This window comes from Chanodichthys erythropterus, chromosome 6 (assembly GCF_024489055.1).
Source record: "Chanodichthys erythropterus isolate Z2021 chromosome 6, ASM2448905v1, whole genome shotgun sequence".
Classification (NCBI taxonomy): Eukaryota; Metazoa; Chordata; class Actinopteri; order Cypriniformes; family Xenocyprididae; genus Chanodichthys; species Chanodichthys erythropterus.
In genome coordinates, this window is record NC_090226.1 from 3,133,564 (window position 1) to 3,159,098 (window position 25,535).

The 25,535-nt window shown below is 36.9% G+C and overlaps 1 protein-coding gene across 8 annotated transcripts in view; it reads right to left on the minus strand.

Annotated features, from left to right (window-relative positions):
- kcnab2a (potassium voltage-gated channel subfamily A regulatory beta subunit 2a) overlaps positions 1-25,535 on the minus strand; it is a 113,556-nt gene that overhangs the window by 18,093 nt on the left and 69,928 nt on the right. For 6 of the 8 annotated variants that reach the window (XM_067387736.1, XM_067387733.1, XM_067387738.1 and 3 more), the window contains 3 exons: positions 5,947-5,990; positions 5,607-5,644; positions 3,823-3,902 (listed from right to left, as the gene is read on the minus strand). In XM_067387736.1, the coding sequence (XP_067243837.1) occupies positions 3,823-3,902; positions 5,607-5,644; positions 5,947-5,990 (162 nt within the window). Of the gene's footprint in view, positions 1-3,822; positions 3,903-5,606; positions 5,645-5,946; positions 5,991-18,157; positions 18,367-25,535 lie in introns of those variants that run through there. The other 2 variants (XM_067387732.1, XM_067387731.1) reach the window with 1 other exon arrangement.

Here is a 25,535-nt window from a genome sequence, read left to right on the forward strand (position 1 = left end):
CCTAAAATTGAAGTGAAAATATATAAAAATAAAAGCTATAAAAATAAATACTACAATAATAAATTCTATAACTATATAAATAATAATAAAATAACATTGCCATCAGGTAGACCAACATCTCTATTTATTTTCTTATGGATGAACAGGTCCAAATGTAAATATAAAATATGCATGTTTCTTTATTGCACACAAGGGATGGTTATTATTGTCAACAAATCCAAAGCAAACCTGCTCACTGTAAATAATCCATTTTATATATGTATGGCTATGTGCATATAAATAAAAAATATATACATTTTATTAAGCAATAAATAAGCAATATTATAAAAAAATATTTGATCACAGAAAAGCTGCGACTGACCATTCAGAATCAAGTATTCCAGAGAGCTGTGTAATAAAGTCTGATAAAATAATCAATCTTACAAAAGATGGATGAACATTGATTCAATGTTTCAAACTAATCCAGGCTTTACACGAAAACAGAAATGTTGAATAGGAAGCTGTTATTCTTTGATTTATTGGTCATTAGCTGAAGAGAGCGGTTCATTAATCCACATGAATGTACGGCCCACCTCTACACCGCACTTTCTAAAAAAAGTCCCAGCTTCAAAAGAGGTTCCCTGAGACAGCAGAAAGCTGAGGATAGCTGAGGATTCATGAGGATATCTGAATATACATGCTAGTTTTAGCATGTCGAGATGGACACAGACGCGTGAGGGGGCGACTCAGCCTGTGTTTTTGTTTGCTTATGTGTGAGGGAGAGAAAGACAGAGAGAGAGGTGACAAAAGCTGATGTGTGCACATGCCAGGGCAGATACACGTGTGTGTGCCAGCACATGTGTGTGTATTTGCGGGTGTAAGCATTTTGGTGACATATTTACGCAGGGCTGTTTGTCCTGTTACGGCACGTGGGTTTAACACACTGCAATGACCGCAGCTGTATGGTAGATGCTGCCAGAGCCGTGTTTATTCCAAACGGATAAATAAAACAGACCTTCCCACTCTCATGTCTTCCCACTCCTCTCACCCCATCAGAGCCACCGACGTTCAGTGATGCCCACGCCCAGCGCTGAGCTAATGACAGAGCACATTACCAACTGCTATCCTCACCTAATTTGCACAGTTTATTTATGAAACATCATGTGTCAGGCAACTTTCCTTGTTTAGAGGAAGGAAAATGTGTTCTATTATGGATTCACAGCACCGTAGGGAATAACAGCTGAGAGTAACTCATCGATTTACATGCGTGTTACTGTCAGGACACAAATCTCTTAAATTGGAAATACACTGTATCTCCGCAGCAGGGTCCAAAATTAAGATAAAAATTACCATCAGATGTTTGCCTAGGATACCTAACTTATAGGGAACATTCTTTGATGAAGCCGCCAAAACTAAAACTTTCACGGCTCGGTTCATGCAGTTAGACGACAAATACAGTCAGTCATAGACGATCCACACTCCAGTCCCAAAGGGTAAATCAGTAATGCAACACTGTTTGCTAACCTCCACAACAGGAAAAAGAGCAGAAGAACAGCAAATATGTGTGAATGACTTGAGCGCTTGAAAACAAAGTCCACTAGGTAGTGCGCACGTGTCGAATGTGTCTTTCTGCACTCGTGGACAAAGGAGAATACTTTGAAAGGTTTGTGCACTCAACTGCGCGAAACATGGAAAATTAAGTATAGGAGGATTGGGCTTAAGCTTTGAATATTTAAATGTAGCAAACTGTAACATTCCTAATGCCAAAGTTTTGTTTTTCATTATTCTAGTTATTTTGTACTTTTATAATACGAGATGCTTTTCAGGTTTGTAGCTCACTGTGACCAAATGCCCTTTGTTTTTTAATCAGCCCTGCAAAAAATATGACCATAGTTTATTCTGTTTACTGCTTAGTGCTTAATACACTAGTGTTGTCACAATACTAAAATTTTGACTTCGATACGATACGCAACTTAAATATCATGATACCGATACTTAAACTATACTACGGCAAAAACCTAAAACAGCAGGAAAAGTAAATAAATTACATATGACAGAACTTCTTTCTTCACCAGTGTGCAGGCTGATAATTCTGGATTTGAGCTTCATTGCCATGAAGTTAGTTACATTTAATATAATTTTTAATGTTTATTATTTTCATGCTCAATAAAATTGTAAATTATTTGCATTTATGCTTTTTTATACATTTTAGGTGTTTTTGACAGTAAGATTGTAAAAATTATATTACTGTAAATAATTGAAGCAATGTTATTAAAGCATAAATTGGTTTAAAATAACTGTATATACCCTTCACATATTTATGTATTTTTAAATTAATTTTATTTTTGCAACCAGATATCACTTATTAAACGTAGACTCAATAGTACACCTCTTTGTGGAGGTCTGCTTGCACGAGTAAAATAAATAAATAACACTCATTTAATGTTTGAGAGCATAAACATAATGCTGGTATCACATTCACTAACCTGTCGCTCTTTAAATTCTTTGTACAAATCGGGATGTTTGACGGCAAGATGCTTTTGACTCCCTTTGCTTGTGTTATTTTGTAACATCTTTTGCAGACCGGCTTAGTGGTGTCCGTGGGCTTGCCCTGGCTGTCGGCAATGTAAGTAAAATCATGCCATATTTTGCTTCGTGCATCTGCTTTCTCAACAATTTGTGGACGGTCTGCAAGAGCACCGTTTTTTTACCGATATATCATGCAACACTATAATACACTAAAGGAGACTATACTGTAACAACTAGGGGACTAAATGCAGCTAGGTGGGACAAACTGTGATTTACACTACTGTCTATTCAAAATAAATGAAAACAAGCCTAACATTGTGGATTTGTTCCTTTGTCTGATAACACTTTAGTTTAGGGTCCAATCTCACTATTAAGTAGTTGCTTATTAGCATGCATATTACTAGGATATTGGCTGTTTATTAGTACTTATAAAGCACATATTAATGCCTTATTCTGCATGACCATAATCTACATCCCATAATCCTGCCCAATACCTAAACTTAACAACTGCCTTACTAACTATTAATTAGCAGTAATTAGAGGTTTATTGAGCCAAAAGTCATAGTTAATAGTTAGGTAATAGTGAGAATTGATCCTAAAATAAAGTGTGGCCATTTTTCCCTTTTGTACTGAAATCGTACTGAACCATGACCCCAAGGATAATCCCATTGTGCTTCATCTTGCTCATAGCTGATAAATCTCACTTCTTTGAAACATTAAGAGATGCTATCATTTCAAGATCCAACTCAGTCTGAAAACTGTGATATTCAGCATATAAATAAATGCACATGACAGTTTAGAGCCCTTCCCTGATCCGGTGGCTTTGTGCTGAGTCTTTATGACAGGTTTAACACAAACTCCTACGCAAGACACAGATGAAGAACACCATTGCCGATGATGCCCTGGGTCAGCTGCCATTTGAATGTTCATTTTCCTTTTGAAATGACCCCTAGTTTTAAAGAAAACTTGAGGAAAGTTCATGCTAAAATAATCAAACAAACTTAGAAAACTGAGATTTGACATTTTCTAAAGAGCAGCACCAGCACCACAATACTAAAGTGTTGTGAATAGTCGCTATGGCATGCCTATGTTGCTAAGGTGTTCCTGATAGTTACTAGGGTGTTGCTAGGATGTACTAAATATGAGCAAACACTACCAATATTTGAAATAAAAATCACACAAAGGTGGTCTGCAAATGTTACGTAACCTTCTTCAAATATTACAATACTTAACAAATATACAAGATGCACAGCACATGGCAATACAGTCTTTAATTTGATGGGGTGAGCTGTGTGTTCATTTTGGCACACTCACTTTCCAGCAGCGTAGACCTCTGCCGTGTCGAACAGATTGATCCCGTTCTCATACGCCAGAATCATCAGCTGCTCTGCCATCTGTCAGAAGGATGGAGGGGAGAGGAGGGAATACAGCATTCAAGGTGTTGCAGTCTATTCTATTATTAAAAGCTGTATTCTGCATTGTGTCAGTCTATAAGTCATCTTTAATATGTACATTTACAGTGTATGCTGGCAATGAAACACTACTGCATGCTAAATGGTGTATACAAGCAGACATGAATTACATCTATCTTTAAATATTTAATATCAAAGCACAATAAAAAATTAATACATCCACCAAACAGTGATTTCATGTTCATTTGAACTGTGTAAATGGTGATTCATGGAAGAATATTATGTAATCCCATTTGTTTTTCTTAGTACAAATATCTATACACTGAAAAACAATCTGAATCTGGCAATTTACAACATGAAGCTGTGCATTTAATAACTTTTTTACTTTATAACTTTCTTGCGCACTTCAATTCAGAGTTTTTTTTGTTTTTTTTTAGACTTAAATTTAAAAAAGTAAATCTAAAACTTTTCATAAGGATCCACAGACACTCTGTTTAAGGGTTAATTTACCCAGAAAAGAAAATGTTTTCTTCATTTTACCAATAATTTTTCTGATTCAAACCCAGTTTTTTTTTCATGATATTTAATTAAAAATATTCAAATGTGTTGTGCTGAAGTTGTGAGACCAATTTTTTGACATCACCAGTATCATACTTGGTGCAAAGTGCCTTGAGGTGCCATGAATGACCACAAGCGTAAATGAGATTTAAGAGCTGATTTTCACTGGAAGTTATTTCAATCTGTTCCTCAAATACTGTATGACTTCAGATGATTTGGAATACAGTGAATGAGTCTTATGGATTACCTTGATGATCCTTTTCAAGGTTTAACAATATAAATGACATTTTGTTCCATGAAATAAGTAAGGAACAATTGACAACGGGCCATTGAATTATTGGAAAATAATGCACATCCAAGGTGGTAATGCGGCCATGACGCGAAGCGTTAAACCTCAGGTGTGCATAATTTTCTAATAGTTGTACGGTCCGGAGTCAATTATTTCACTTATACTACAGTTACCACACCTCAAGACACTGTTCAGATGTTGCAGAGAGAGAGAGAGAGAGAGAAAGAGAAAGCATATTGAATTAGCTTACCTGAGTCTCTCAAAAGTGTTCGGCAACAGAGTCTCTACTAAGAGCGAAACTGTAAGTTTATCTACCTCAAGAACTGCACCGTAATTACCTAGCTGATGAGAAATGTAATGTAGCTTTTAAGTTGCTAAACTATTTTAATGATTAATTAGTCAGAGCAGTGCTAATAACACGTTTATGTGCAAGTGTGTGTCCGTACTGTATGTGTGTGCATTTGAGTGAGAGAGAGAGAGAGAGAGAGAGAGAGAGAAAGAGAGTATGACCTTTCAGGACATAACAAAACATATTTTGTGGCAAAAACAATGACACTAATTTGTGGTTGTGGGTTTTGGTTCTTTTGCTGTTGTAGGCTGTAAGGACCTTTTGAAATAACCGAAATCATTTGGTGAAGTGATATGGAACTGTAATGTGGTCAAAACCTGCCTGGAACTACTTTAGCCGTGCGTTACCCTGAAAATAATTGCACACCTTAAAACGTTCATCAGACAATAAATAAAAATAACAATAATTCAATTAATATTGTTTACAGTTTGGAAATATATGAGGTGAGTAAACGATGACATATTTATGTTCACATCAGGACTCATTATACCTCATCTGTGATCTGTCCTCCAAACGTCACCCATGTTCCTGTGAAGAGATCTAGAATCAGTCACTGCTTTTCACAAGATAAACAAGGTTTAAATGATTATCAGTGATCCACCAATGACACTGAAGAGAAAAGCTTTAAGATGAAGCTACAGATAATATGGATAATCTTTAATGCCCTGCTGGAACAACACTGGCTGGATGGTGCTGTCTTCAGTTGTCTACCACTAATAGCATCTGATAGTTTAAAGAAAAATATCTTGTGAAAATGAAACTACAAAAGCTTGTATTGTTTGTTCCAGGATTCTTTATAATAGGCTTTGATCAAGAAGCCATAAACTCACCTAATCCAAGACATGAGACTCTCAGGCCAGACTTCCCCAAGTTTCTGAAAAAAAAAGAAAGAAATAAAGACAATGATTAATAGGTTTTACCCTGCTTTCTTTATCACTTTGTTCAATCTAGAAGTCAGCGTAAGATCATTGCAGTACTAAATCAGATTGTCAGCTTTAGCCGTTCCAACCTAACTCCTCAACAAAAAAAGCTCTGTTCCGAAACCTAGCGATATGCCCATCAAGGCTGCACTTTAATCCAAAAAAGTTCTGTTCCCAAAGCCAGACTTATGGTGCCTTAGAAGATATCTTTTTTTGTACAAAATTTAAGGGAGCACTTCATGTACAGTGGCATGAAAAAGTATGTGAACCACTTGCAGAATCTGTGAAAATGTGAATAATTTTAATAAAATAAGTGAGATCATACAAAATGCATGTTATTTTTTATTTAGTACTGTCCTGAGTAAGATATTTTACATAAAAGATGTTTCCATTTAGTTCACAGGACAAAACAATAGCTGAATTTATTAAAATAACCCCATTCATAAGTATGTGAACCATTGATTCTCAATACTGTGTGTGGTTTCCTGATGATCTATGACTGTTTTTATGTTTTGTGATGGTTCTTCATGAGTCTCTTGTTTGTCCTGAGCAGTTAAACTGAGCTCTGTTCTTCAGAAAAATCCTCCAGGTCTTGCAGAAATTTCCGTTTTCAAGCATTTTTGCATATTTGAACCCTTTCCAGCAGTGACTGAATGATTTTGAGATCCGTCTTTTCTGGGAACAACTGAGGGACTCAAACACAACTATTAAAAAAGGTTCAAACATTCACTGATGTTCCAGAAGGAAACACGATGCATTAAGAGCTGGGGATGAAAACTTTTGAACAGGATGAAGAGGTCACAATTTTTCTTATTATATTTAAATATCGTTGTTTTTCATTTGGTACTGCCCTTCGGAAGCAACAGAAGATACTTGCATGTTTCCCGGAAGAAACATTAAGTACAATTTACCTTGATATTTAAATTCAAAAGTTTTCACCCCCGGCTCTTAATGCATCGTGTTTCCTTCTGGAGCATCAGTGAATGTTTGAACATTTTTTAATAGTTGAGTTTGAGTCCCTCAATTGTCCTCAGTGTGAAAAGACGGATCTCAAAATCATTCAGTCACTGCTGGAAAGGGTTCAAATATGCAAAAATGCTTGAAAACTGAAATTTCTGCAAGACCTGGAGGATTTTTCTGAAGAACAGAGCTCAGTTTAACTGCTCAGGACAAACAAGAGACTCATGAACAACCTTCACAAACTTTTGAATGGGGCCATTTGAATAAATTCAGCTATTGCTTTGTCTCGTGAACTAACCGCAAACATTTTTTATGTAAAATATCTTACTCAGTACTAAATAAAAAATAGCATGCATTTTGTATGATCTGACTTATTTTATTACAATTATTCACATTTTCACAGATTCTGCAAGTGGTTCACATACTTTTTCATGCCACTGTATGTTTCACAGAGAAAGCATCCCAGAATGCATTGAGATGCATTGAGTGCACAGTGACAAGACAAAAGAAATTATAATAATTATAATTCATATTATTAATATCATTAAATACTTGATTTAAAAAATATAAAAATGTTAATATAAATATATTCAAATGAACTCAGTTCTAATCTAATACAATATTTTACCCAAAATTTGCTACACATTTATTAGCTCAGATATTCACACCATTAGCTTCACAACATGATGAAACTCTATTGGAATCAATTGAGAATCAAGCTTCTTGTATGGTTGAGATGTTGCCCAAGTAGGCTGTAGACAGCAAGGCAGCTCACTAGGTTTTAGAACAGAGCTACTTCTTCATCAAATCAGAAAAGCGCAGAGAAGGATTGAGGTTCCTCAATGGCCTCAGCCTAAGCCCTGTAGACATCACTGGGGCTGCCAGAGAAGCATATGGAGTTTGTAAGTCGTCTTGCTTGGTACATCATGGGAAAATGACACATAGCAGTGCCTAAGGGCAGATTACTGACCCCAGGGGCTTCTGGGAGAGAAGAAGAGTATGGAGCTTATAGGGACAGCAGCTATAATGAAGAGAACTGGCTCACCGGCTCACAGAGCCACATGAGAGAAAGGATTTAAACTTCTGTACCATCCTCTGAAAGAGAGTCCAAACATCTCAGAGCACAGAAGTGCTAGAGGTTTCACACTGCAGGAATTTGGACCCAACTTTCTTTTGTTTACTTTTTTATTTAAGGCTTTATGTTGTTTTAGCTATCCTTAATTTTTTAATTTTCCTGCCAAGAAAACTTATGTGCCAAAAGGAACAGTATTGTGTAAAAAGCCAAAAAGATGGTAAGATGATTATATGATTTGTAAAGGTTCACAATAGAAAAACAAAACAAGAACACATAAAACAATGGATTTGTGCCACAGACTTCTGAAATTAGAAAAACAGTGGAAACACACAAAGCTTTCTCCAGGTTTGTGTGCGTTTGTATTAGGGCTAGGGGATATTTTGAATTTTCAAATTTGAAATGGCCGTTCAACACAGCAATTCAAGTCTCAAGTCTCCACATGGCATTTTAAAAGCTTTGAGTATTTTTTTTTTTTTTTTTTAAATACAAACAAGTAAATATTGCTATGTAATGTTAATTTGATGCATATTAATAAAAATCATTCAATATTCTTCAATATTCATGAAAAATATTTGAGTTTTCTATTTTTTTGTTTTGTTTACTGAAATAAATATATAACTATTTATTGAAAAATTTATTTTGAATGTACTTGGCAACAAATGGCAAACTGAGAGATATAACCCAGCTCTAGTTTGTGGTGTCTGTACTCAAGCATGTACATGAATAAAGAAGTGTAACTGGGATTAGGGATGATATAACAAGCTGTCTGTGTGTGTAGGAGTGCAAGGCATGTGTGTGCGTGTTTCTGTAAGAGTGTGTGGGGTTTTTGTGTGTGTTTGTGTGGGAGTGTCTATGTTGGATTAGAAACATGTAGGTGTCCGGTGGCAGAATGCAATGAAAGACAGACCACAGTGAGCCACACATTGCAATGGATCTGAAAAGTAACCTGCGGACCGGACATTTCTTTTCATAAGATCATATTCATAGAAGCATTTGGTGGGAACTTTATTATGGCTGGCGATAATAAAGTCCAGGTACCTCAATACAAAAGTTGAAATAGAAATGTTTGGTAAATTTTCCTGTAGACATTAGGGAATCTTGAAGTTAATAAGCAAATGTCTTTATCTGCTAGGCATAATTCACTGGGGAAAAAAGAATGAGCATCTGGTCAAATCTAGTTTTGCAATTAACATGGAGCAAAAAAAGTAAAGAGCATGTGGTTAATGAACAATGGTCAGGTCAGTGTCAAAAAGTTAGTAACTTTTTAATTAGACCTTGCGGTGAGACAGATTGTTGTGTTGGCCAGAACATTTGCAACAAGGTTCGGTTATTTCAGCATAAACACCTTGTGTATTATTCTGCCGCAGTATCGCAGTCAGCCAAACTATCTTAAATATGAAGCGTGTCATTTCTGAACCATAAAGTCCTCAGACGGAATTGCAAAAACAACTGCTGCCCCCAAACCTGGTTGAGCCAATGTTGCTGTGAGTTAAGATGCTCTGAGCAATGTCTTTATAGTTGCTTTATAATGTTGCTGTTTGAGCATAAACAACATCCGCAAAGTTACAACGCTCAAAGTTCAATGCAAAGAGAGAGATTTTCTTTTATAGAAATAATTTTTTAAGGACTACAACAAATGGCTGGTAGGGACAACGAGCTTCTTCCTGGTTTGGTGACATCACAAACCCCAATATTTACATAAACCCTGCCCCCGAGAACACACAACAAAGGAGGTGAGGCCATGTTGGGCAAATTTGACAAGCTATAATAAATGATCTGTGGGGTATTTTGAGCTGAAACTTCACAGACACATTCTGGAGAGACCTGAGACTTTACATCATGTGAAAAGGGGCATAATAGGTCCACTTTAAAATAAAACGGACTGGATCAGACACAGTTGTTTTGCTCTCCCTCTCTCCACTCCACAGCTTTCCACATCTACCTTTTCTATAAATCAAATCTGTCATGAGGATTGATCGGTGCTGAAATAAAAGGGATACCTTACAAGACTTAAAGTTTTTGAGCAATATACTTTTTATATGTAACAAAGTGATACATAATAACAGTACTTATTTTTTGTCATTCTACAGTATCGTTCAATACCTAATGGAAACGACAGTTGCTATGGATACCTTCTGAGGTGAACTCGACTTCAATTTGAGAGCATCTATTATGTGAATATGCATTTTGACTAACTTTACTTTACTAAACTTTTGTGCTTTGAAAACGCTGTTGGAACTGACATTGAAAAGTGAAACTTATTTGAATATGCATGTTTTAAGACTTCCCAAACTCCCTATAATTCCCACCCTGTTGAGGTGTTTCAGCCCACACACTTAAAAAAAAAAAAAAAAGCAAGACAAAACAAAAGCTGTTTGGTGTGATTGAGTTGTGCAAAAAAATGAAAACAGGCACATGCCAAAGACATCTTATCTCATCTCAGGCTGCCAAAAATGAGCCTTAAGAGCTGGTTATTCTCATTATACACAGCAATTACCACCCAGTAGGAAACGAACAATATGCCACAGATAAATTCCAAGGCCGTTTATGATTCATTCATTGGTTGTGCCCTTGCTGATAATATGTACAGTGAATAAGATCTGAGATATGGAGATCAGGCGAGGGCTCCTTTCGTGGTTTGATGTTTGTGACATCAAACAAAGTATCCCTAACATGATTAGTATAGATTAAACCGGAACTCTACTGCTGTCTACACCAATAAAAGTATGACTGAAGCAGTGTAACTGTGTCAAGGCAGCTCAAATAATAAGCAGATTCGGTTAAAACAGTGCTGGACTGAAGGTGCAAATAAATCGAAAGACAATCTGGTGTTTTCAGAGCCAGTAAACTCTTGATTGTGCTACCGTGTTACTGTTTCCTTGTTGTCAGTGTTGTGTTGTGTTGAATATTTCACAGGCTGGATCTGAATACTGCATGATGGACAGTGGCCCAGTCACAACTGGACCCAGGTGCTGCGCTGGAGATTGGGTTTGCCAGGAGTCAGCAGAGATCAAGCCAGAGGTCAATAAATGTTACCCTTGTCTTTTAGTCGGGTTAACAATATGCAGAGAACACGGACGGTCAGGTTTGTTTACGAAGCAGTTCAGATGACTTTGGACTCTGTGGGATTGTGACTGCCACAACCTGCTTCAGTCAGCTTCTGAACTCAAAAGATCAGGACATCTCGCTTTAAAAGTAGAATATGATTAGTCAAAACAGTGTAAAAAATATTTAATTTATATAAAGAGTTGTAAAAAAAAAAAAAAAAAAAAAAAGATTATTGCGGTACATTTTACAAGAAAATACTATTTAATTCAATGTGCTACTTGCTATTTCTTTGTAATTATTTGTTAAATTCACTAGCAATTACTGAGTGACAACTGTTTCTACACCAAATTTTTTCCAGCACACATATGTCAGGCATTAAAGGAATAGTTTAACCCAAAAATGTCAATCCTGTTATCATTTACTCACTCTTATGTCTTTCTAAATGGCATATACTCTACAAAATCCAGTTTCAGATAAATGGCATCAAATGCTATTGGTTCCAATCGTCAATGATATGAAACATATTATGCAATTTGTGTTCCATTTTTTAAATAAACACACAAAGATATAGTTTCAAAAGACTTGAAATATAGTGCACAAGTCACATTGCCTAGTTTTTGATGCCAAAGGGTGAATAAATGATGACAAAATGTTCATTTTTAGGTGAACTATTCCTTTAAGGCAAATGCATTTCACATGACCGAATGGTAGCCAACTGGCTCTCAAAAGAAATGAGAGCATTATTTGTAGTAGTGCACAAGCCTTGCTGTAACTGTATGAGTTATTAATGGCAGGCAAAGGCTAAAAGGTCATGAAAGACAGAAGAAACAAGGAATTTTTTAAGGAATTTGCAGAGGGGAATGTGTTGAATTATATGTACACCATTCTTCCATCCGTGCACAATACCCTGATGGCTGCCTCATGTGGATTTGTTCTATGAAATTTGTGTTTATGTAAGAGCAATTCAGACTGTGAGCATGCCTCCTACACCCTGTTCTAAAAGCAGTAGCTCTACCTGAGAACGGCTTCAGCTCTAGTCAGAAAGAAGTTCCATCTCAAATCCCACATCTTTCCCTCTTCTCCACCAACACCACCCCTTTTTCCACAGCCTCCACACACACTTTGTGAATAAGAGTTCACGTTACCATTATCAAGGTTATGAAGCGGCCCACACAGAATCTGCACGTGCACAATTTCACAGAACCCTCCGGAGATCTGCAGAATTGGAACGCCCATCTTTTACAAAGTTCACAAAATTTACATAAACCCTGCCCCCGGACACACGCAACAAAGGGGGTGAGGCCATGTTGAGCTGCTTTAGAGAAGAGGAAGAGTTGTTGTAGTAGAGTGTTGTTGCCATGCCGTCATTTTTCCGCTGGACTGCTTTGTTTAGCTGATCATTGATAGCTTGCAGATGATGCACGTGCTCGTCACTCTTCAGCTCTGCTCACACGGCATGCCTCCAGAAGCTCGGCTGATTTCGGAAAGTCTCGGTACAGACTTTTTGGAGGTATGAAGAATGCACTAATAATCTATAGGTACTCAAGATTAACATGAGATTGGCAGAAACTGTGTGTGATACCCCCCCTTTAACCGGTTAATCTCAGTATCTTCTCACATGCAAAATGACAAACACAGATAACTGAAAGCCAAAATGAAACTGTTTGCAGCCCATTTTACTTCAGTAATGTGAAGTTTTGATTAGTAGCCGTCTGCAACACTGCTGGAACCCACTGGCTGAAACTTACGCACCCTTGGTGACATCAGCTAAAACAATGTTTTTAGCAACATTTTCTTTTGTGCACTAATGAATTGTGTTCAATAAGAAAACCACAAACATGCATCAAAAAAGTAAATAGAGCCAAAAACGGCAAATGTGCTCTATAATCGAATGAATGGATATTCTCTCTCCTAGCACAGCATTCAAATTGTTCATATTTTATTCTCTAAACAGGAGTATTACTTGACAAAAGGTAAACAGCTAAAGGTTTCAAGCCATTTCTAAAAGCAAAAAACATGTAGTCCACCACATCAACACAACAGAAATTAGCTGTGAGATGAATAAAAGCGTTTATTTCTGGTAGAGCCCTGTCGGGATTAATAAATCTATTCCTAGACGCAATGAAAACGACATTCTGCTGCCAGTGAGAATCAACACATTCTTAAAGCACAAACATGCAAGCCTTAATTAAAAGCTATCAGCACTGCACAGAGAGCAGAACATACAGCCATCAATCCTTAGTTCAGAGGCATAAAAAAACGTCCGTTATCAGAGTGAAGGATTACACATACACACTCCTCAAGCCTTATATAGAAATGCACATGTGAGACGTTTATAGCATTTATAGTGGTATTGTGTGGCTTTGTAGAAGCAAAGGCTGCTGTTTGTTCCTCACAAACATTCATCAGGCATTATTTCATGTGGGAGTGAGTCTGAACTGAAGGTAGTATCAGTTATAGTGAAATCCAGAAGTGCAATAAAATCTCTCAACACGCCTACTCTTTAACGCCTTAACACTTTAACACTTACTGCGCTGTCTTATATTTCTCAACACTTTTTCCATCTCAGAACTTCCAATTATGCTTCACACATGCTATTTAAGTGTGTTTGGAGTGTTATACAAGTCATCTTATAAACACTGGAGACATTGAATGTTTCCAGGGAAACCTTTTACATTAAACATACATTAATTATAGTATCACAATCTCATTGTTAGAATTAACTGTTAGAAATTATACAGTTAAGGTCCTTGCACACTGAGTCTGACATTTTCGTATGTGTTTTTTTTGTATTTGTCATCCTAAAAATTCGTCAAGCATAGAAACCTTGAACACAGAGCCCAATGAGTATTAATCTGTTTTGATAAAATTCGCAAAACAATACAAAAAGTATTGAAGCCTTCAGTCTTCAAACAGTGAGAATGATCTCGTTGTCCTCTCTCTTCTTAAAGAGAGAAAAAGGAGGAGGAAATATCGGGTCCATCCAATTCAGAGATTGCGTAGAGAGGAAGGAGAGTTCTACCAGAAAGACTCGGAAAGCAAAGAAGCATTTGAATATGATTTATTAAACAGTTTGTATGTAAATATCAAAGATAAATGATTAAGTTCTTTAGCGTAGGCCCCATCCATAGTACAATCCGGAGGGTAGCAGTTTGCAGATCTTGCCTTAAGATGAAGGCAGGGGCGGAGCCTACCCCCGATGTATGGACAGGAACCGACCTAGTGGTGGTGGAGGAGATAAATGCTGGCGTAGGTATCTGCGAACATAATAGTGGGTGGGAACGGAACTTATATACTCAGGTGACGTGTAATGATTGGCTAGATAATGAGTAATGACGTGCATTAGAATCTTCCGGGTAGAACTCCCGCTAAAAGCTCCCATTTCCACCTTTTTATTAAGGAGCTGCGGGATTATCCCAAGTGATTCAAAGTTTATTTCAGAATGACAGTGGCTCAATTTGATGCTTTGCTAGCAATCAGATTATATTCTATCTCTTTGTATTTCGCACTTTGTTTGTCTGAGAGATGAAGTTCACATGTAGCTCTGAATTGTCAAAACACCTCTCAAAATGCTTGCTACGGATGTGAAAAAGCAGAAAATTTAACCCGATCCAAATTTTTTTTTATGATGGACAAAGGTTTCGGAGGCAGTGTGTAAATGTGATTGACACAACGTGAGGTTTTATTTATTTTTTGACGTGCAAAAATTTCGTACTCAGTGTGCAAGCACCTTTAGACTAAATGACAATGTTTTGTTTGTATGGCCTTCTATGGGATCATAACTATATAGTTGCATTAATTGAAATCAAGCTGCATTAAATCAAAAGAGTACAGAATTTTTATAATGTTAAAAAAGTAAATGACAATTGTAAATTACAGAAATTCTTGAAATCAACCTGCACCCAGTCAGCTAAAACCACTTTTAATAATGTTAATGGCCAAAGAGCCTCCAGATCTTTTCAAAAGCATGATTCATCAGTGCACGTTATTTCAACGAACAGTTTGTCTTTGCAATATTTAAATCAAAAATATAACTTGCTTCACCTTCTTTTCAGCTGATGTCACCAAGGCTGTTTTATTTGTGAAAGCAAATTAGGTTGCGAACACATTTTGTGTTGACTTAAATCCATTTGCACGTTTCATCAAAACAGATTCCTTATGCAGAATATAAATAAATCATCTAAATCATTAATTGAATCCAGACCGGAGGCATTTAATCTGTCTGCACAGCTAAACTGAAGCATCTCCACATAGAGCGAGGATAAGATAAGGCAGTCATGTCAAGCTACTTCAATCTACGATATGGCAGCATTCCCAATTCCACACCCACCGGTACAATGCCTTTGTCTATCCAACGGTGGAGAGAGACCAGAGTAATACTGCACAAGCTGAACTGGGAAAGACGCTGGTTAATTGAAAGCCCCCCTCCACTCTTCTCTCTTTACAATGGCCCTGTCTGCTTCGATTCATCTAGACGGAATGAGATTGTGATTGGAACTGACTAAAGAAAATTACACTAGGTGAGACAAAGGTGCTGGTCTGCCAGACTGAATCCCGAAAAACAGGACTGGAAGGACTTTTATCCCTTTGAGAGTACAGAGTTAAAAGCTAATCATACTGAAACACACATTTATTTTCCCAGGAATGTGGTATGAACATCCTTAACCTGTAGTTCTAGTAGCCAGCAACTTGTTTTGTCTTCGTAGCACAATCATTATATCATTTTTAAAAGTGGTCTGTGATGTAACTTCCTGTGCTAAAGTTTCATATTCTTGAACCTTGAGTGCAATGGCCCACTTCTGCTATCAACTGCTCTAGGGACTTAATATGGCACATCATTGAAACTCACCCTGACAAGAAAGCAGTGAGTCCCGGGCTGTTTCTTCCTCTGGGTATTTGGGCACAGTTCTCAAACACACACATAAACAAACTCACAAAGAAGCTCTAAGACACTGCCCACAGTCTTTCATCACATATACATGTAGTCACAAAGAACACGTTCACAGTAGCGTCTGGCAGGGCTCGATTTGGTCGCTCTGAGTTTCATTAGAGAAGGTGCTCTAGTTTATCCACACAGACACAAATCCTCTGGCAGAAGATCAGATGCTGACCTTGCAGTCAATATGGGGGGCTTCTAAGAGCCGGAAGGATCTTTGACTATTGGCATCGGGGGAATCACTCTATACGATCTCAATCTCAAGACAACAGAAGGTGCTGGAATCAAATACTGCTTGCCTCAGAGAATGCAGAACAATAGAACGAATGCCCGCAGAAGAAGTTACCTCTCACTTAAAGGCATAGTTCACCCAAAAATTAAATGGCGTTATATGATGAACAGATTAAATTTAGGCTTTTATTCACAGCGAAAATAAACAGAAGTTCAACCAAACCTGCTTGACGCGCAAGAATGATCATCATTGGTTCTTGCACATCCAGAAAGCACGATTGAGCTTCCATTTACCACAACTGATTGATGAATGTTTATATGTGAATAAAAGCCTAAATTCAATCTGTTCATCATATAAAGTGATCATGTCTCTTTAGAAAATTTGAACTAAACCACTCAATTCATATGGATTAGTTTTACGATCTCTTTATGACCTTTTTGAAGCGTCAAAGTGGTAGTTGCTTAGCCGTCAATGGAGGTAAAGAAATCACTCAGATTTTATTAAAAATATATTCATTTGTGTTCCGAAGATGAACGAAAGTCTTACAGGTTTGAAACAACTTGAGGGTAAATAATGACAGAATTTTCATTTTTGGGTGAACTATCCCTTTAAATCATTCCAAATCCATATGCTGTACATAGACATTTTAGAAGAATAGTTTATAGTAAGCATTTCCATATAATATATATATATATATATAGAGTGAGAGAGAGGGGGTGGGGGGGTGGGGGGGTAAGGGAGAGATACCTATCAGTGAACTATTAATGAATGAGATCTTGAATTTTAATTGTTCCTCAAAAAAGGTTACTGTATCCCTTCAGAACACCTAGAATACTGTGCAGATGTAAGTCAGATGTACTTCTATGAGATTTTTATTCTATTTATGGTATTTTTTTATTGTTGTGGTCACTATTGTTGTACAGAAAGAGCTGTGCAAACAGCTTCCTTTCTTTATTTTTAATGCGTCCCATAGAAAACAGTCATATTAGTTTGGAACAACAATGTAAATGAAGATTTCTTTAAAATGGGAAGATGAAGCTTCAAGACAGTGACATTGCATGAATTAATTCATGATGAATGCATACATGAATAAATGAAATTAACAAGGTCTAGCTAACTCTCTCGCTCTACAGGAGCGAATATTAAGCCTGACATAAATTGGAGCCTCTGACAACAAAATCGCTTTGCAATCCTGATTTCAAACAGGAAAGAAAGATCACACGCCTCCATTAAGAGCTGTTATAAGAATTTTTATTTTTGCAAATGGATATGACAGCTGAAAGCAATCTGGCAGTTTATCTAGCAGTCATTATGTAAATTAAAAATACTTGCAGGTTTGTTGCTAATGAATGTAGAAAATGTTTATTTCAATTTGATTAGCATTTCATGAAACATAGAAGAATAAATTCTTGGAAATAATGAAAATACAAAAATGTATGCATCAAATTATATAATTAAATTATATAACACTATTGTATATTATGAACGCCTAAGAGAATGATTAGAAGACACATATGTCAGCAGATGTGCAGTAAATCTATGAGGACAAAAAGCTCTGGAAATTTCATGGAAAAGCTGATAGCAGCAATGCAGGAATATGAATCTATTTTGCCAGAGGCTCAACTGTGTTAAAATGAAAACAGTAGCCATTATACTCCAACAGTTAAAGCTGCATTGGCAGAATGATTTGAAGAGTAATAGTCAAATTGATTCGGCTGATTTCATTGTATGCAATCAAAGCACTTTGTTGAAATATGTACAGGCACCAGCATATGGCAATTACTACGCTACTGAACCTGATAGGACCATTCAGCATTTTCTTTTAAAGAATATTCTGTTAAAATGATGCAAATGGTATTATTTTTCCTACCTATATTTCATGCCAGTTCTTATGCTCTGGTCACTTGAAGAGGGCACGCTCTGGACCGACAGCTGCCCAAGGCTCCTGGCCACCATGGCCACAGCTTTGAACTTGCTTCGGGTACCAGTGCTCGGACTGTTAGCGTTTTGTCGATTGAGCCTGTCATCCGTGCTACGGCTCATGGACCGGTGGTCCGTGCAAACAAATGACACCTGCATCCTGTCTCAGAGGATGCACGGTTATCACAGAAAAAAATTCAATGAAAGAGAGCAGACTCAATAGAGAATAAATAGAGAAGTCAGATCCAGATCCTCTGGAGAGCAAACTAAAAAGTTTCTCAGTCCTACTGAACTGTGCAATGTGTTTGACTCCTGCTCAGAGACCTCACTAAGAGGAGGCGAATAACAGGAAGGCTGATCCAACTGATGCCTGACTTGCTCAACTAGACTGGCAAAGACCTGATAAAGCAGTCTTCAGCGATGCCCGCGAATCCCATTTCATTGCTTCCCCGACCGGCACATGAACTTCACAGCTCGATTATCAAACTGGCCGCTGCTCAAGACCACCTGCACGGCTCCCATGTCACATATAGTCTCACGTAAAAGAAGCTTTAATGGAGTACAATCTCCACAGTCCTAGTCTTAATTTCCTTTTTCAGGTTCACGTTTTTTCTTTGCATTCGAATCCTTGTTTCAGCCCTGATCAAAGGCAGTGCATATCCAAACACAGTAGCTGATTTCTCTGTAATCTTAGCTCAGTGCTTCAGATCACTTGGCAGTGGCAGCACACATAAAGCAAAAAATTAATGCATCAATGGATAAGATGTCTTCTCGTGTCTCCCCCTGTGAGCACTGTATCTGTCAGCTACTGAGATACCTAGCATGCATTGGTGCTCCTCCTCCTCCTCAGCCGAGATTAAACTTACAAGTGCATTCAGACACAAAGAGGCAGAGCGTGAGTGAACGAGTACGAGAGGATGGGAGGAGCAAACGGGGAGCTGAAAGAGAGTACAGAAACACAGAATGTTACAGAAAGAAAGAGAGAAAGTGGGAGGGTTTGCACTAAACTGATCATTTTTGTTCATATTATTACTAATATTTGCTCTCCTTTCAACATTATTTTAATTTGTATTTCTTATTTTTGCTTTTTAATTGAACGCAGCTAAGCTGCAAATGCTTTGCAACAGAAGTTTTTCTTCCAAAATAAAAATCCCATTAATTTTCTCCACACATTTACCGATGACGTACACCAGGGCCTTAACCACCATATAATTTGGTAGTTGTTTGCACCAACAAGTCCCCCCTAATAATTTGAAATGGCCAAATTACAGATTTTTAGGCTGGTCTGCCTTAGTGGTCTAATAGCGCTCGTCAACGTCAAAATGGTGGCCAATAAGATCACAGAACGCGGGATTACTATTCACTGAAGACGAGTGTTAATTTCAATGCAACACTTTTAGTTTTCACAGTAAAAGAGAGCATGTGTGGTAAGTATCTAAACATTTAATATTTGACAATTGTTTTATGATGGATGTCTAACAACCCTCACAGTAACACACAGAGATGCAAACTACTCAGCTTCATGAAATTTCTTTATTTTGAATTGAAAATATGCTATCATTAAATGTCATTAATAATCGAATATGACAAGACATTAGACATAAAAAAAATATTTTAAATAAAATATTATTTGCAAAGAGTTTAAATGGACTACTTCACAACTACAGACTATAGTTAGACCTAGAACTTATTTTATTGTTATTATTTCTTCTTTATTCCCTTGAATCCCTTTAATTTTATTTCTTTAAATAATAATAAAATATTCATATATTTTTAAATGTCTATGATGTCAAAGCTGAATTTTCAGCATCATTACCTTCAATAAAAAACCCTTACTGATTTCAAACTTTTGAAGTGTATACAGCTTTCAAGTATCCGATGATGTTAAGCGATGAAATAGTTTTGGTAGTTTTCGACCATAGTTTTTGACCAAAGTCAATGTGATTATTCATTCATTCATTCATTCACTTTATTTATAAAGCACTTTACAACTGCACCTGTAGACCAAAGTGCTGTATAATCAAGAAACACTTCATTAAAACAACACACATCTTACTAAAACAACAAAGACTAGCCCACCCTCTCAAAGGCTAAAGACAAGAAGAAGCTTTTGATTTCAACTTTAAAAGCATTTAAAGATGAGACCTCTCAAAGTTCCTGAGGAAGACTATTCCAGAGCCTCACACCCACAACAGCAAAGGCCTGATCCCACTTTAAATTTGAATGAGTATGAGGGACAGTAAGCAATAACTTATTATTGGATCTTAGAAACCTAGGTGCTTGACGAGAAGCAATGAGCTCAGACACGTAAGCAAGGGCCATCCCATGCACTGCTTTAAAAACATACAACAGAATTTTATATTTTATCCTGTAGTTCACAAGTCACTTGAGAGAAGCCAAAATAGGAGAGATATGATGACTTTTCTTAGCACCCACTAGCAGCTTAGCCGCTGCATTCTGAACTAACTGGAAACGTGAAATAGTGGTCTGGCAGGACTCCACATACAACACAATGCAATAGTTTAGACGAGACAAAACAAAGGCATTAATAACCTTATCTAAGTCTTTTCTTGACAGAAAAGGCTTTAGTTGAGCAATAGACCTAATCTGGAAAAAACAACTCTTAACCACAGCATTAATCTGCTTGTCAAATTTCAGCTCTGGGTCAAACACAACACCCAAGTTCCTTATTTGGTCATGGCAGTAATCGGACCATGCACCCAAATACGTGGACATATCTAAGCATCCTCTGGCAGGACCAAAAAACAATCTCCATTTTACTCTGGTTCAATTGAAGCAACCGCTAAATCATTATAGTGATTACAACAACAACGTTTAATTGCAGCAGTTTCTGTAAAGAATAACAATTACCGAAGAGAGATCCATCAATCAGAGAAGTCGATGAAACTAAATCAGAGCAAAAGAGCTCAGAAGTGAGCAGCCATTCCCATAAAGCATTGCAAATTATGTACTCAAGTGACTCTGTATGAATACAATACATTTCCAATATAAGGTATTTTATGCTTATGAGTTACTTTAATTATAGTCAGCTGTTTCATACAATTCTGTTGATTTCTTTGATCAATTATGGAATGAGTAGTTTATTGCTTCATAAAAGATGTTAAATATACAGTATTGTACCTTTGTTTTTTGCTGAGTTTCAAGCACCTTGATTGTGAAATATATTGGAGATGGATGGTTTGACTCAAGGCTTAGAGGTTTTTATTTAACAATGTATTCAAACACCTTTGGTGAGAATGAATAGCAAAAATACTTACAAAGCTACCTGTAGTCAGTGGTTACTATCATATAAATATAAATGTAAATATAAATACATATAAATGTATTTTTTGACATGTCAATCAACCTCACTACGTAAATTAAAATTTAGAAAGACAACAATAAGACAGAATATTGAAAGCAAGAATGGGAGGTTTATTTGCACAGCTTGCAGCTGAGGCCACCGTAGCGGCTCGTGTGTTATTAGGTGTCCACTCGGACTTCAAGCTATTGACAATTAACAAGAGAATAAAGGAGCACAGTGCTAGTGAAGGCAAAAACAATTTCGCCCTGTGCACGGCAGGATCTTTCATACATGCATGCAGTGCAGGCATGTGTAAAATATTCATTATGCAACTTGATCTGTCTGAATGTGTATCAAAGCCAGGGGAAGCTGGAGCACATTACAGTGCAACCAAATCATTATAGTTCACCTGCCTGCCTTCCTGTCAGACAATGGCTAACATATTCCCCTGTGTGCATCTAAACTATTACCTTCAATTCACGACAGCTGTCTTAACCCTTTAAAATGTGGGGGGAAATGTAATGCATCTCAAGTTTTGAAAACGTGGCTTTGTCCTATTATCCAATTATGTCAGTATCAGCAGAGTATGTGATGTGGTAAAGACAGGAAGCACACAGCAGCAACCAATTAGCTGTGTTATGGAAATCAATGTGAACAGGAACGACATGATGGGATGCTGGAAAATAATATTGGCAGAGCAAGGAAATTTAGTGGTAATTGTGAGTGGGCACAGGACTGGATAAAGTGCATGCCAATAGTGCACTCTTTCACAAAACAGAAAACATTGTGTTTCACTTTTTTTCTGTTTTGATGGCCTAATGCCATGAATTGTTTATCACCATATGGGATAGTTTACCCAAAAATAAAAAATCTGTCATTTACCCTTCATGTTGTTTTAGATATATAGAACACAAAGTTATTCTGAAGGATGATTTGCTCATTCAGTGAAAGTCAATGGGGTCCAACAACATTAAACACCACTGACTTTCCTTGTATGGCCGACAGTAAGATGTTAAAGATGACTGTCTTAAAATCTTACTTTATCGTAAGTTTATTCAAGAAGCCTAATTAATTTTCCATTGAGGTTAAAAGTTGGTTGAAAAAGCACAGATATTTTGCTTAGAAAACCATTGGTATGCTTTTGATTTAAAGGGATAGTTATCCCAAAATAAAAAATTATTTCATCATTTACTTACCGTCATGTCGCACCAAACTATATGACTTGCTTTCTTCTGCATGTGGAGCATAAAAGAAGATATTTTGAGAAATGCCTTTTGTCCATACAATGGAAATCAATGGGCTCCAATAATGATTGGTTCCCAATGGAAAAAATGCATACTGGTTTGGAATGACATGAAGGTGAGTAAACAATGACAGAATTGTCATGTTTGGGTGAACTATGTCTTTAATAATTTGACCAAACCATGTAATGTTGCAGATCCTAATAACATACTTCCTTATTCAGCCAATTTTACTAGCCGTTTGGCGAATGTTCATTTTGGACCTTGATGCTTACCCTTAGGCCATTTGCATTATCATTAATTACATAGATATGCAAATGTCGGTAGACAGTTGTGTCTCCATCAGTAGACCACCAAACTGTCCATCTTTGTGTGCTACAACCATTCCAGACTCTTAACAGAAATGGAAAGGGAAAAAATGGCTAATGCAAACATCTAGATTGGTTAGGAGTCGTCTTCTTAAATATTGTTCTGTATCCATGGCTTTTTTCGTCTCCAGCTAAACGGTGATGGATTGGGGCGAGCTGGCAGTGGGAGGCTCACATGCCACACTGGTTTAAACTCAGGCGGCAATTTTGTCACCCGAACGCAACCCTGAACGATGGAGAACTCGTCAAGTGGAGCGAGAGGCTTTGTCAGCTCCTCTTACTATCAAACAGCAGGGTTACCAAACTTTGTGCATGTGCTTGTGGAGACAAATGCATCGTACAGAGTGATTTCTTAATGTAAACTTAATATACCATTTATTTAAAAGACCTGATGATTTAAAAAGTGCCTTACATCCAGAATACACACATGTGACCGTGTTGGTAAGCCGATGCCGGGATCTGCCACGCTTCGGCACATCAGGAGCTGTGACACAATATGACACAAAGCATATCAGGCCGAACAAACCCAAGGGCCTGGTTTACTCATATTGTTTATCGGCACGTACAGTATCAAAGTGAAACCCACACCACTGTCACACAACCCTCCGCAGATGAGCAGAGCCATCTGGGAAGCGGCTCGCTTTAAGTACTTGTATTTTGACCTGTGTGTGTGGGTTCTAGTTGCCAAGTAACGAACGATTCATAACCATCATGCCTCAGTAAGCACATCGATTCATCGGGCTGGCTGATATTGGTTCATGATTTGGTAAAATGTGATAATGGGAGATCAATGAAAGCCTGTGGCGTGCATGACGCCAATGAAATGACGCAGAGAGCTTGATCAATACAAGATGGAAATGATGTATAGTGCCATTTTGCTGATTTAGAAAACTATAAGTCTTCTTCCCACACTGACTGGTCACAGTCCTTGTGAATTTGAGAAGGCGGATGTGCAATCTCTATAGCAACTGAAGTTTTCATCCACACAATGTCCAAGGATGACTTTCTGGGCCAGATTGAATGGATATTCTCAAACTAGGTGTGTGAAAAGACCATAACTCTGAAATACAACAATGGTCCTGCTGCAAGGTTAGCTTGTTTTCCAGAATAAATATTTTAACATCCTTAAAACAAGATACATTTATTGAGACAATGAGTATCATGCAGTACGTCATGTTTAACGGATGTTTGATATGATATTTTAACTAGAAATCAAGACATTAATATTGATTAAGAAAAGTATTTTGTTGCAGTATGTCATTCAGCGTGGGTGGTATGACCAAAATATTAGTACAAGTAAATATGTAACTGTGTATGCATTTCTGTTCAAAAGTTAGGTCAGTAAGATTTTTTATTTTTTAATAAATTAACACTTTAATAGAAAAGACACATTAAATTGATCAAAAGTTCATTTAGAATGTTACAAAAGATTTCTATTTCAAATAAATGCTGTTCTTTTGAACTTTCTATTTATCAAATAATCCTGAAAAAATTGCATTACTGTTTCCACATTATAATGCAGCACAAAATATTAAATATTAAGCAGCACAACTGTTTTTTCAACATTGATAATAATAAGAAATGTTTCTTGAGCAGCAAATCAGAATGATTTCTGAAGGATCATGTGACACTGAAGACTGAAGTAATGAAAATTCAGCTTTCATCACAGGAATAAATTACATTTTAAAATATATTCAGAATATAGACCGTTGTTTTAAATTCTTAAAATATTTTACATTACTGTTTTTACTGTAATTTTAATCAAATAATTTCTGCAGACTTTCAAAAACATTTCAAAACACATCAAAAACTCCAAACTTTTAAATGGCAGTACATTTTAAAAAGTTATTTTTGCAGTAAATTCTATGAAAAATGGCTTGCAAATCTCATTATATAAATGATATGTAACATGTATATATGTATATATAACACTCACATTAAAAATAAAGGACTAAAAACAGTAAAACTATATATATTGTAGTTCTGACTCTAGATTTTGGAAGGGTGAATGTACCATCCAGTTCAACTGCCAATCAATCCTTTCTATATTACCCCTGCACAGTAAAAACCAAGACATCAAACGTGCAATTAATTTTGTGAAGATTAGCAGGTACAATATATGTGCTGCTTCCAAGGAAGGAATCAAAACAGCAACCAATAATGACATTGAAGATTTTTCATAGTCACTGATGGTTAAACAGTCTCCTGTGGAACGCCGAATGGCACAAAACAAATTGCTTTCTGATTAGGGCTGAGCCAAAACAGCTGAGCAAAAAAGAAATATGAGGAAAAATGACAAAGCCCATTAAAAATGTGCATTTTGAAATCAAAGATCTATGTGTCATTTTGTCGACCCTGGCAGTAACGGGATGTTTTGGTGTGACACTGGAATATTGCATCAGGGAATACTTCAAT